We start from the raw sequence: 12,689 nt of genomic DNA, 5'->3' as shown, positions 1-12,689 counted from the left end.
AGTATTATAGTAGTTATATTCTTGTACATAGGAGCAGTATTTTAGTAGTTATATTCTTGTACATAGGGGCAGTATTATAGCAGTTATATTCTTGTACATAGGAGCAGTATTATAGTAGTTATATTCTGTACATAGGAGCATTATTATAGCAGTTATATTCTTGTACATAGGGGGCAGTATTATAGTAGTTATATTCTGTACATAGGAGCAGTATTATAGCAGTTATATTCTTGTACATAGGAGCAGTATTATAGTAGTTATATTCTTGTACATAGGAGCAGTATTATAGTAGTTATATTCTTGTATATAGGGGCAGTATTATAGTAGTTATATTCTTGTACATAGGATCAGTATCATAGTAGTTATATTCTTGTACATAGGGCAGTATTATAGTAGTTATATTCTTGTACATATGAGCAGTATTATAGTACTTATATTCTTGTACATAGGAGAGAAGTATTATAGTAGTTATATTCTTGTACATAGGAGCAGTATTATAGTAGTTATATTCTTGTATATAGGAGCAGTATTAGAGTAGTTATATTCTTGTACATAGGGGCAGTATTATAGTAGTTATATTCTTGTACATAGGAGCAGTATTATAGTAGTTATATTCTTGTACATAGGAGCAGTATTATAGTAGATATATTCTTGTACATAGGGGCAGTATTATAGTAGTTATATTCTTGTACATAGGAGCAGTATTATAGTAGTTATATTCTTGTATATAGGAGCAGTATTATAGTAGTTATATTCTTGTATATAGGAGCAGTATTATAGTAGTTATATTTTTGTACATAGGGGCAGTATTATAGTAGTTATATTCTTGTACATAGGAGCAGTATTATAGTAGTTATATTGTTGTACATAGGGGCAGTATTATAGTAGATGTATTCTTGTACATAGGGGCAGTATTATAGTAGTTGTATTCTTGTACATAGGAGCAGTATTATAGTAGTTATATTCTTGTATATAGGAGCAGTATTATAGTAGTTATATTCTTGTACATAGGGGCAGTATTATAGTAGCTATATTCTTGTGCATAGGAGCAGTATTATAGTAGTTATATTCTTGTACATAGGAGCAGTATTATAGTAGTTATATTCTTGTACATAGGGGCAGTATTATAGTAGTTATATTCTTGTATATAGGGGCAGTATTATAGTAGTTATGTTCTTGTACATAGGAGCAGTATTATAGTAGTTATATTCTTGTACATAGGAGCAGTATTATAGTAGTTATATTCTTGTACATAGGAGCAGTATTATAGTAGTTATATTCTTGTACATAGGGGCAGTATTATAGTAGTTATATTCTTGTACATAGGGGCAGTATTTTAGTAGTTATATTCTTGTATATAGGAGCAGTATTATAGTAGTTATATTCTTGTACATGGGGCAGTATTATAATAGTTATATTCTTGTATGTAGGGGCAGGATTATAGTAGTTATATTCTTGTACATGGGGCAGTATTATAGTAGTTATATTCTTGTACATAGGGCAGTATTATAGTAGTTATATTCTTGTACATAGGGGCAGTATTATAGTAGTTATATTCTTGTACATAGGGGCAGTATTATAGTAGTTATATTCTTGTACATAGGGGCAGTATTATAGTAGTTATATTCTTGTACATAGGGGCAGTATTATAGTAGTTATATTCTTGTACATAGGGGCAGTATTTTAGTAGTTATATTCTTGTATATAGGAGCAGTATTATAGTAGTTATATTCTTGTACATAGGGAGCAGTATTATAGTAGTTATATTCTTGTACATAGGAGCAGTATTATAGTAGTTATATTCTTGTACATAGGGGCAGTATTATAGTAGTTATATTCTTGTACATGGGGCAGTATTATAGTAGTTATATTCTTGTACATAGGAGCAGTATTATAGTAGTTATATTCTTGTACATAGGGGCAGTATTATAGTAGTTATATTCTTGTACATAGGGGCAGTATTATAGCAATTATATTCTTCTACATAGGGGCAGTATTATAGTAGTTATATTCTTGTATATAGGAGCAGTATTATAGTAGTTATATTCTTGTACATAGGGGCAGTATTATAGTAGTTATATTCTTGTACATAGGGGGCAGTATTATAATAGTTATATTCTTGTGTATAGGAGCAGTATTATAGTAGTTATATTCTTGTACATAGGGGCAGTATTATAGTAGTTATATTCTTGTACATATGAGCAGTATTATAGTAGTTATATTCTTGTACATAGGGGCAGTATTATAGTAGTTATATTCTTGTACATATGAGCAGTATTATAGTAGTTATATTCTTGTACATAGGGGCAGTATTATAGTAGTTATATTCTTGTACATAGGGGCAGTATTATAGTAGTTATATTCTTGTACATATGAGCAGTATTATAGTAGTTATATTCTTGTACATAGGGGCAGTATTATAGTAGTTATATTCTTGTACATAGGAGCAGTATTATAGTATTTATATTCTTGTACATAGGGAACAGTATTATAGTAGTTATATTCTTGTACATATGAGCAGTATTATAGTAGTTATATTCTTGTACATAGGAGCAGTATTATAGTAGTTATATTCTTGTACATATGAGCAGTATTATAGTAGTTATATTCTTGTACATAGGAGCAGTATTATAGTAGTTATATTCTTGTACATAGGGGCAGTATTATAGTAGTTATATTCTTGTACATACGGGCAGTATTATAGTAGTTATATTCTTGTACATAGGAGCAGTATTATAGTAGTTATATTCTTGTACATAGGGGCAGTATTATAGTAGTTATATTCTTGTACATATGAGCAGTATTATAGTAGTTATATTCTTGTACATAGGGGCAGTATTATAGTAGTTATATTCTTGTACATATGAGCAGTATTATAGTAGTTATCTTCTTGTACATAGGGGCAGTATTATAGTAGTTATATTCTTGTACATAGGAGCAGTATTATATTAGTTATATTCTTGTACATAGGAGCAGTATTATAGTAGTTATATTCTTGTACATAGGGGGCAGTATTATAGTAGTTATATTCTTGTACATAGGAGCAGTATTATAGTAGTTATATTCTTGTACATAGGGGCAGTATTATAGTAGTTATATTCTTGTATATAGGGGCAGTATTATAGTAGTTATATTCTTGTACATAGGAGCAGTATTATAGTAGTTATATTCTTGTACATAGGAGCAGTATTATAGTAGTTATATTCTTGTACATAGGAGCAGTATTATAGTAGTTATATTCTTGTACATAGGGGCAGTATTATAGTAGTTATATTCTTGTACATAGGGGCAGTATTATAGTAGTTATATTCTTGTACATAGGGGCAGTATTATAGTAGTTATATTCTAGTACATAGGAGCAGTATTATAATAGTTATATTCTTGTACATAGGAGCAGTATTTTAGTAGTTATATTCTTGTACATAGGGGCAGTATTATAGCAGTTATATTCTTGTACATAGGGGCAGTATTATAGTAGTTATATTCTTGTACATAGGGGGCAGTATTATAGTAGTTATATTCTTGTACATAGGGGCAGTATTATAGTAGTTATATTCTTGTACATAGGGGTAGTATTATAGTAGTTATATTCTAGTACATAGGAGCAGTATTATAATAGTTATATTCTTGTACATAGGAGCAGTATTATAGTAGTTATATTCTTGTACATAGGAGCAGTATTTTAGTATTTATATTCTTGTACATAGGGGCAGTATTATAGCAGTTATATTCTTGTACATAGGAGCAGTATTATAGTAGTTATATTCTTGTACATAGGAGCAGTATTATAGCAGTTATATTCTTGTACATAGGGGCAGTATTATAGTAGTTATATTCTTGTACATAGGAGCAGTATTATAGTAGTTATATTCTTGTACATAGGGGCAGTATTATAGTAGTTATATTCTTGTACATAGGAGCAGTATTTTAGTAGTTATATTCTTGTACATAGGGGCAGTATTATAGCAGTTATATTCTTGTACATAGGGGCAGTATTATAGTAGTTATATTCTAGTACATAGGAGCAGTATTATAATAGTTATATTCTTGTACATAGGAGCAGTATTTTAGTAGTTATATTCTTGTACATAGGGGCAGTATTATAGCAGTTATATTCTTGTACATAGGAGCAGTATTATAGTAGTTATATTCTGTACATAGGAGCATTATTATAGCAGTTATATTCTTGTACATAGGAGCAGTATTATAGTAGTTATATTCTGTACATAGGAGCAGTATTATAGTAGTTATATTCTTGTACATAGGAGCAGTATTATAGTAGTTATATTCTTGTATATAGGGGGAAGTATTAGAGTAGTTATATTCTTGCACATAGGGGCAGTATTATAGTAGTTATATTCTTGTACATAGTAGCAGTATTATAGTAGTTATATTCTTGTACATAGGAGCAGTATTATAGTAGTTATATTCTTGTACATAGGGGGCAGTATTATAGCAGTTATATTCTTGTACATAGGAGCAGTATTATAGTAGTTATATTCTTGTACATAGGGGGAAGTATTAGAGTAGTTATATTCTTGCACATAGGGGCAGTATTATAGTAGTTATATTCTTGTACATAGGAGCAGTATTATAGTAGTTATATTCTTGTACATAGGAGCAGTATTATAGTAGTTATATTCTTGTACATAGGAGCAGTATTATAGTAGGTATATTCTTGTACATAGGAGCAGTATTATAGTAGTTATATTCTTGTACATAGGGGCAGTATTATAGTAGTTATATTCTTGTACATAGGGGCAGTATTATAGTAGTTATATTCTTGTACATAGGGGCAGTATTATAGTAGTTATATTCTTGTACATAGGGGCAGTATTATAGTAGTTATATTCTTGTACATAGGGGGCAGTATTATAGTAGTTATATTCTTGTACATAGGGGCAGTATTATAGCAGTTATATTCTTGTACATAGGAGCAGTATTATAGTAGTTATATTCTTGTATATAGGAACAGTATTATAGTAGTTATATTCTTGTACATAGGAGCAGTATTATAGTAGTTATATTCTTGTACATAGGAGCAGTGTTATAGTAGTTTTATTCTTATACATAGGGGGCAGTATTATAGTAGTTATATTCTTGTACATAGGGGGCAGTTTTAGTTGCGATTTGATAACTTTTAATTTCTCTTTATTCCTACTGGTCAATCCACAGCAGATATATCTTTTCTCCAGGTGTTTATTTTCTGTTATTCTTGCTTTAGTCTTCTTAGGGTAACAAGTGTTTTCTATGACTCATTTGTCTTCCCCTTTCGTGTGCGGCTTTATGTTCTTTTCCACTTCTGGTATTTCTTACTGGTGATAGTCTCATTTGGGTGTCAGTCCATACTGCTGTAGTTTAATCCAGTCAGTTTAATATCAGCTAGGGTTTATCACTTTGATGTTTCTGTTCTTTACCCTGCACCTATCTTCTGCTTCTTTTTAGGATGTAGGTGTCATGTCGGACGCTATTCACACTAGGGCGTCCGACAGACAGCGTTAATTCCACATTCGTCCACTATACGCTCAGTGGCGCCGGCTAGATCTTTATCCAGGTTGCCCAGGGTTAATCTAGCTGGTAATCGGGTTGGAGGCTGGGTCATGCCCACGGCCTTTAAATAGTCATTCTGGACTTTGGACGTCGCCGATTATAGCTTGGGCCTCGTGCCTAGTGATTCCGGTCTGGAGTGGTGGTCTAGGAGAAGTAGTATTGTATCTGGTGGTGTATTATTCTTTGTATATTTCTCCTTCCTATATTTGTATTTGTTTTGCCCTGTGCACATTATAGTGTTTTCCTGTGTGTCTGCGGCGTGGTGCGTTTTTAGTTTTCCCTGTCTGTGCTTTCTGTGGGGGTTGGTGTGTGGTCTATTCACTGGGTGGCGGGTGGAGGTTTCAGCATAGGGCTGAAACAGGAGTCAGGGTCAGGCCTGGCGGCCCAGACAAGCACACCATTAGTGTAAACTCTGGGAGAGGGTCAGACAGGGTTTTCCCTAGTCTGAGGGATATCGCAGGGGCCCGGGTAACCAGCCTTAGCTTACCTAGTCTCCCCGTGACAGTAGGCGGCATATTTTCTGTTAGTACATGCTTAGTCCTTTATTTTGTGTTCTGTGGTTTGTTCTACCCTCTCTGGGATCTCTTTCTATTTCAGCACACTTCTTCTTCTGTAGGTAATTTACACTCTGCTCTGCCCTCTGGTAATTTAGGAGGGATGTGAAGCGCCTGATGGCCTTACAGGCAGCACTGGTCCTATTTTCCATTGTCTAGTCTGTGGTTAGGGCTCTCTCGGGAACCACTAGGGACGCCGGTGACAGGGTCTCTAATCTGTGCAGGAACCATCATGGCCAGTTGCAGTTTTTAGTTTGCTCTATTTTCCCGAGAGCCTTGCTTCACTATCATAACAATAGTTTTTGAAATTTTTTTATTTTTCTGGCTCTTGAGACCTTCAGAAATAAATATCAATGTTATTATGTCAGATAATTAATCCTTTGTTCGTAATACATTTGTTTTCTTGTTTCTCTCGGTGTAGGGAAGTATTATATCGCCACCATGACAATGATCACTGCTTCAACAGCGTTGACCATCTTTATAATGAATATTCACCACTGTGGCCCAGAAGCGAAACCTGTCCCTAAGTGGGCAAAAAAACTTTTCTTGCAATATATGTCTAGGATATTCTTTGTGTATGAGGTGGGGGAGAGCTGCAGTCGGCCAACATCTGAAGATGAGAAACCACCCAAAGTTCACGTCATGAACAGAGATGCCAAACGGGACGACCCGGCAGCCAAACTGCAAAACTGGCAAGAGGGTACTCATAAGAAGGACACAGCTATGAAGGAAGACCTGGACTGGAAGCCAGAAAATGGGGCTGAGAAAAGTCATGGGTGCGGTGAGTGCCCCAAGTTACAGTGTCTGTGCCACAATGAACGTCTGCTGAAAAACATTGAATATATGGCCAGCTGCTTCAGAGAGCAAAAGGCAGCGCAAAAACGGACTGGGGAATGGAAAAAAGTAGCCAAGGTGATGGACCGGTTCTTCATGTGGGTGTTCTTCTTCATGGTGTTCATCATGAGTGTGCTAATAATAGGAAAGGCGATCTGAGTGGGCTTGCATGTGGAGGAAGCGTTTTCCAGCCATTGCTGATCCCTAAAATCAATTGCCTAACCAGGTCTGTCTAGCTACAGCTTCACATCACTGCCCATCCAGTCTCATCATATTGCCCCCCAAAGGGTCAGACTAATCACGGGAACAGACTGAGATACATTGTCAGAAAAGGTTTTGATAGTGGGGAGTTCTCCAGTCCAAGGTGGTTAAAGGAAAATGCTAATTACTGGGAAAAACATGGAACATTGTCAATGAATCATCGTGGATGTGCAAGGCCCAATATGTCCAACCTGGTTGTGTGCCTTTAGTGGAGAAGTCATGGATCAGTCTTACCGTACTATTTAAGTAGTGTGCTAGGTATGTTTTCCATAATAAGACTTGGCCAATTACTGGATTCTCTGCTCAGTACGTCTTCTTCAGTCCCATTATGCATTACCTCATTATAAGAGTATGTAAATATCTTCATCTAAATTAAAGCCATTGTGCACTCAGTCAAACCATAATGCTCTCCTGGAGAAGACTTATAGAGAGAGAGTAACTGGTGACACCAAGGCTGTAGAGGAGACTCAAACAGCCAAATAGTTCTCAAGTCGAAGGCAGGTTCTTCCATGTCTCACCATGTTGACTGAGTCTATTCTAGAAGATCTGCTGACCATTGTCCCACTGCTCTCCTCGACCAAATGTTCATTTGTAGCATCTTTGATTCATCATCCATGGAAACGGATTATGTAATTAATGATTCTCAAGTTACTGTGGGTATTCAAGGGTTCAGTTGTCCAAGTGTGTCAGCTAGAGTAGCGTAACAAGTTTAGCAGCATCCTGATCCAGCAGCCATCTGTTTTCCATGGCCACTGGAGTAGAGCACTGAGAACCCCTACTTCCTACGCCATCCCCTGCACCACTTCTGATTAGTAGATCGCCACAACATCTTTTTTAAGTGGCATCACAGTGGCCTACTCATCAGAAGAGGCACCGTAGTAGGAGGTATGTAGTGCTCTACTCGAGTGACCATATGGACTACATATGTGGTGGACGAGTGTCCCGAAAATCTGTTTACTCAACTCTATTCTCCGTTACATGCTCATACAGTCAACAGCTGTTGGACACCTCAATTAACATGACCAGAGGGGAAGAAGCATAACCTCCATATCCCTATGCCTCCTCCAGAATCTTCTGTTCCTCTCCAGACTCCGCTGTCTTCCTCCTCCTCCAGATTCCTTTGTCCTCCTTCAGACTCCTCTGTCCTCCCCTTCCTCAAGACTCCTTTCTCATCATCTTCTTCCAGACTCCTCTGTCCTTCTCCTCCTTCCAGACTCCTCCTGTGTCCTTCTCTTCCTACCAGACTCTTCTGTCATCATACTCTAGACTCCTCTGTCCTCCCTCCAGACTCCTCTGTCCTCCTCCTTCCAGACTCATCCTGTGTCCTTCTCTTCCCTCCAGACTCCTCTGTCATCATACTCTAGACTCCTCTGTCCTCCTACCTCCTTCTCCTCCCTCCAGACTCTTCTCAACTCTTTCTCCAGACTCCTGTCCTCCTCCTTCAGACTCCTCTGTCCTTCTCTCTTTGCTTCAGACTCCTCTGTCCTTCTCTTCTTCTAGACTCCTCTGTCCGTCTCCTCCCTCCAGACCCCCCTGTCTCCCTCAGACCACCATGTTATGCCCTTCAGATACAAAGGATCACTCATCTTGAAATCAGTTGACTTTCAGAAACTTGTGTTCACATCAAGGTAGTGCATTTTCCAAAAAAGAAGCTTCCGATGGACAAACTGAGTGTCCATCTGAGTCCATTCACTCAATGCAAGACAAAAAGTGGGATTGTTTTCTATATCACAAAATAAAAAAGCTATAGAATAACAGACTATGATATTCCATATATTAGTGTCCAATAAAAAAAATCCATTGGTGCATAAGGATGATGGATACCTCTTCATGGCGTCCATCGGAGGTATGTCAGCGGATTCTCTCATATATCACATGGAGGCCAGTAATGTCATGTGAACAGGTCTAATCTCTATGGTCACCCTGACATCTTGTCCATTTGTTCTAGTGTGGCTTAGATCATTGTCCAGGGCCTCAACCTCCTGGAGGACGCGGATCGTCATGAGCATTACTCATTACCAGCGGAGATGCATGGCGCATTGTGAAGGTTTTCTGTTCCCCAGTCTCTGCATTGTTGTTACGATCCATGATTTGGTTGTTGGGGAACTTCCACAAAGCTTCAGATCATCTCTGGCCATAGCATCTTTCTGGGTCTTGTTGTGTTTAGATGAACTTATATAAGCATGTTATGAAGCCATTATGTAGTGAGATATCTTCACGGTTTATGTGAAATAATAAAAGCCCATCGTTCATGACGGTCAGATGTGTGGGTGAATGAGCAGGTTGTGTCTGACTATTGCTTTGTCATTGGATCATTTGTACCGGACGCATAGTCTATAAACAGTGGCATGTAAAAGTCTGTACACCCCTGGTCAAAATTACTCTTATTGTCAACAGTTAAGCAAGATGAAGATGAAATTATCTCTAAAAGGCCTAAAGTTACAGATGACACATTTCTTTCGTATTTTAGCATATATATATTTTCATGTTTTACATTTTAAAAATTACAAAAAAGGAAAATGTGCTGATGCAAAAGTTTGTGAACCCTGCATGGTTAATACCTAGAGCACCCCCTTTTGCATGCATCACAGTCTGTAAATGTTTTTTGCAGCCAGACAAGATTCAATTATTGTTAGAGCGATTTTCATCTATTCCAGTTCTGTGAGACTCGTGGGTCGTCTTCCATCCTCTGCTATTTTGAGATTTAGCCACATCAATGATGTTCAGATCAGGGGACTGTGAGGGCCATTGTAAAACCTTCATCTTGCTCCTTTTCAGGTCGTCTATTGTGGATTGTGACGTGTGTTTAGGATTATTCTCCATTGGTAGCAGCCATCCTCTTCCTCTTTTCACCTTCAGACTTTTTACAGATTTTTTTTGTTTGCATCAAGAATTTGTTGACATTTCATTGAATCCATTCTTCCCTCTACCCATGGAATGTTCCCTGTGCCATTGGCTGCAAGACAACGCAAAGCAGGATTGATCCACCCCCATGCTTAATGGTTGGCAAGATGTTCTTTTCCTGAAATTCTGTGCCTTTTTTTCTCCACACACAAGTTTGATCATTGTGGCCATAGTTCTATTTTACCTCATCAGTCCACACGACTTGTTTCCAAAATGCACCAGGCTTGTTTAGATGTTCTTTTGCAGATTTCTAATGCTGAATTTTATGGTGAGGATGAAGGAGAGGTTTTCTTCTCATGACTCTTCCATGAAGGCCTTATTTGTGCAGGTGTCTCTGAACAGTAGAACAATGTACCACAACTCCAGAGTCTGCTAAATCTTTCTGGAGGTCTTTTGCAGTCAAGCGAGGGTTCTGATTTGCCTCTAGTAATCCTACAAGCAGCGATCACTGAGATTTTGCTTGGTCTTCCAATCCTTATCTTGATCTTCACTGTTCTTGATAACTGCCATTTCTTAATTACATTTCAAACTAAGGAAAGGGCAACTTGTAAATACTTTGCTATCTTATATCCTTCTCCTGCTTTGTGAGCTCCACTATTTTCATTTTCAGAGTGCTCGGCAGCTGCTTAGTAGACCTCATGGCTGCTGTTTTTTGGCGCATGGTTAGAAGAGGCTGGGTTTTCATAAAGCTGGGAAATTTGCATCATCTGGCCTTTCCTAACGATTATGGTAAACAAGCCATAACAATAACAGGCTAATTAAGGTCTGAAACATTGGTCAAAGTTTTCTGAGCACACAAATCTACAAGGGTGCCCAAAATTTTGCATCAACCCATTTTCCTTTTTTGTCATTTTTAAAATAAATATATAGTGGGGGAAAATAAATATTTGATACACTGCCGATTTGCAACTTTTTATCGGAGGTACACCAACTGTGAGAGGCAGAATCTAAAAAAAAAAAATAACAAAAAAATCACATTGTAGGATTTTTACATAATTAAATTGCATTTTATTGCTTGAAATAAGTTTTTAATATAATAGAAAAACAGAACTTAATATTTGGTACAAAAACCTTTCTTTGCAATTACATAGGTCAGACGTTTCCTGTAGTTCTTGACCAGGTTTGCACACACTGCAGCAGGGATTTGGGCCCCCTCCTCCATAGAGATCTTCAGATCTTTCAGGTTTTGGGGCTGTCGCTGGGCAACATTGAGTTTCAGCTCCTCCAAAAATGTTCTATTGGGTTCAGGTCTGGAGACTGGCTAGCCCACTCCAGTCCCTGGAAATGCTTCTTGCGGAGCCGCTCCTTAGTTGCCTTGGCTGTGTGTTTTGGGTCATTGTCATGCTGGAAGACCCAGCCACAACCAATCTTCAATGCTTTTACTTAGGGAAGGAGGTTGTTGGCCAAAATCCCGCCATACATGACCTCATCCATCCTCCCTTCAATATGGTGCAGGCACCCCAAAGTATGATGTTTCCCCACTATTCTTCACGGTGGGGACAGTGTTCTTGGGGTTGTACTTATCCTTCTTCCTCCAAACACAGCGAGTGGAGTTCATACCAAAAAGTTCTATTTTGGTTTCATCTGACCACATCACCTTCTCCCATGCCTCCTCAGATCATCCAGATAGCCACTGGTGAACTTCAAACTGGCCTGGACATGTGGTGGGGTGAGCAGTGGGACCTTCCGTGCCTTGCAGGATTTTAATCCATAACGGCGTAGTGTGTCACCAAAGGTCAGGTTTGAGACTTTGGTCCCAGCTCTCTTCAGGTCATTGATCAGCTCCTCCCGTGAAGCCCAGGCCTGATTTCTGACCTTTCTCAGAATCATCCTTACCCCACGAGGGGAGATCTTGCATGGAGCCCCAGACTGAGGGGGTTGTGTTGCTTCCATTTTCTAATAATTGTGCCACAGTTGTTGCCTTATCACCAAGCTGCTTGCCTATTGTCCTGCAGCCCATCCCAGCCTTGAGCAGAACTACAATTATGTCCCTGGTGTCATTCGACAGCTCTTTGGTCTTGGCCATGGTGGAGAGGTTGGAGTGTGATTGTGTGTGGACAGGTGTCTTTTATACATGTAACGAGATCAAACAGGAGCAATTAATACCGGTAATGAGTGCAGAGTAGGAGGCTTCTTAAAGAAACACTGACAGGTCTGTGAGAACAGAATTCCTGCTGGTTGGTCGGTGATCAAATATTTATTTCATGCAATTTAATTATGTAACAATCCTACAATGTGATTTTCTGGATTTTATTTTTCAATTTTGTCTCTCACAGATGAAGACCTCTCCATTCTTTGTAGGTGGGAAAACTTGCAAAATTGTCAGTGGGTCAAATACTTATTTTCCCCCACTGTATGTATGTGTGTGTGTGTGTGTATATATATATATATATATATATATATATATATATATATATATATATATATATAATACAAATGAAGTGTGTCATCTGTAACTTTAGGCCTTTTAGATCATTTCATCTTCAACTTGCTTAACTGTTCACAACGCAGTAATTTTGACCAGGGGTGCACAGACTTTTCCATGTCACTGTATTTCCTGCCTTCTACCCACCATGAAATGCCAAC

The 12,689-nt window shown here is 37.9% G+C and overlaps 1 protein-coding gene across 1 annotated transcript in view; it reads left to right on the top strand.

Moving 5' to 3' along the window:
- The window catches only part of CHRNA10 (cholinergic receptor nicotinic alpha 10 subunit), a 140,711-nt gene extending 128,242 nt beyond the window's left edge, over positions 1 to 12,469 (top strand). Inside the window, exon 5 of the mRNA XM_077298921.1 lies at positions 6,526 to 12,469. Within this exon, the coding sequence (XP_077155036.1) occupies positions 6,526 to 7,097 (572 nt within the window). The 3' untranslated portion in view covers positions 7,098 to 12,469. The remainder of the gene's footprint in view (positions 1 to 6,525) is intronic.
- Positions 12,470 to 12,689: the final 220 nt, after the last annotated feature.

Source organism: Ranitomeya variabilis, chromosome 3 (assembly GCF_051348905.1).
Source record: "Ranitomeya variabilis isolate aRanVar5 chromosome 3, aRanVar5.hap1, whole genome shotgun sequence".
Lineage (NCBI taxonomy): Eukaryota > Metazoa > Chordata > Amphibia > Anura > Dendrobatidae > Ranitomeya > Ranitomeya variabilis.
This window is presented reverse-complemented; position numbering and strand designations above follow the sequence as displayed.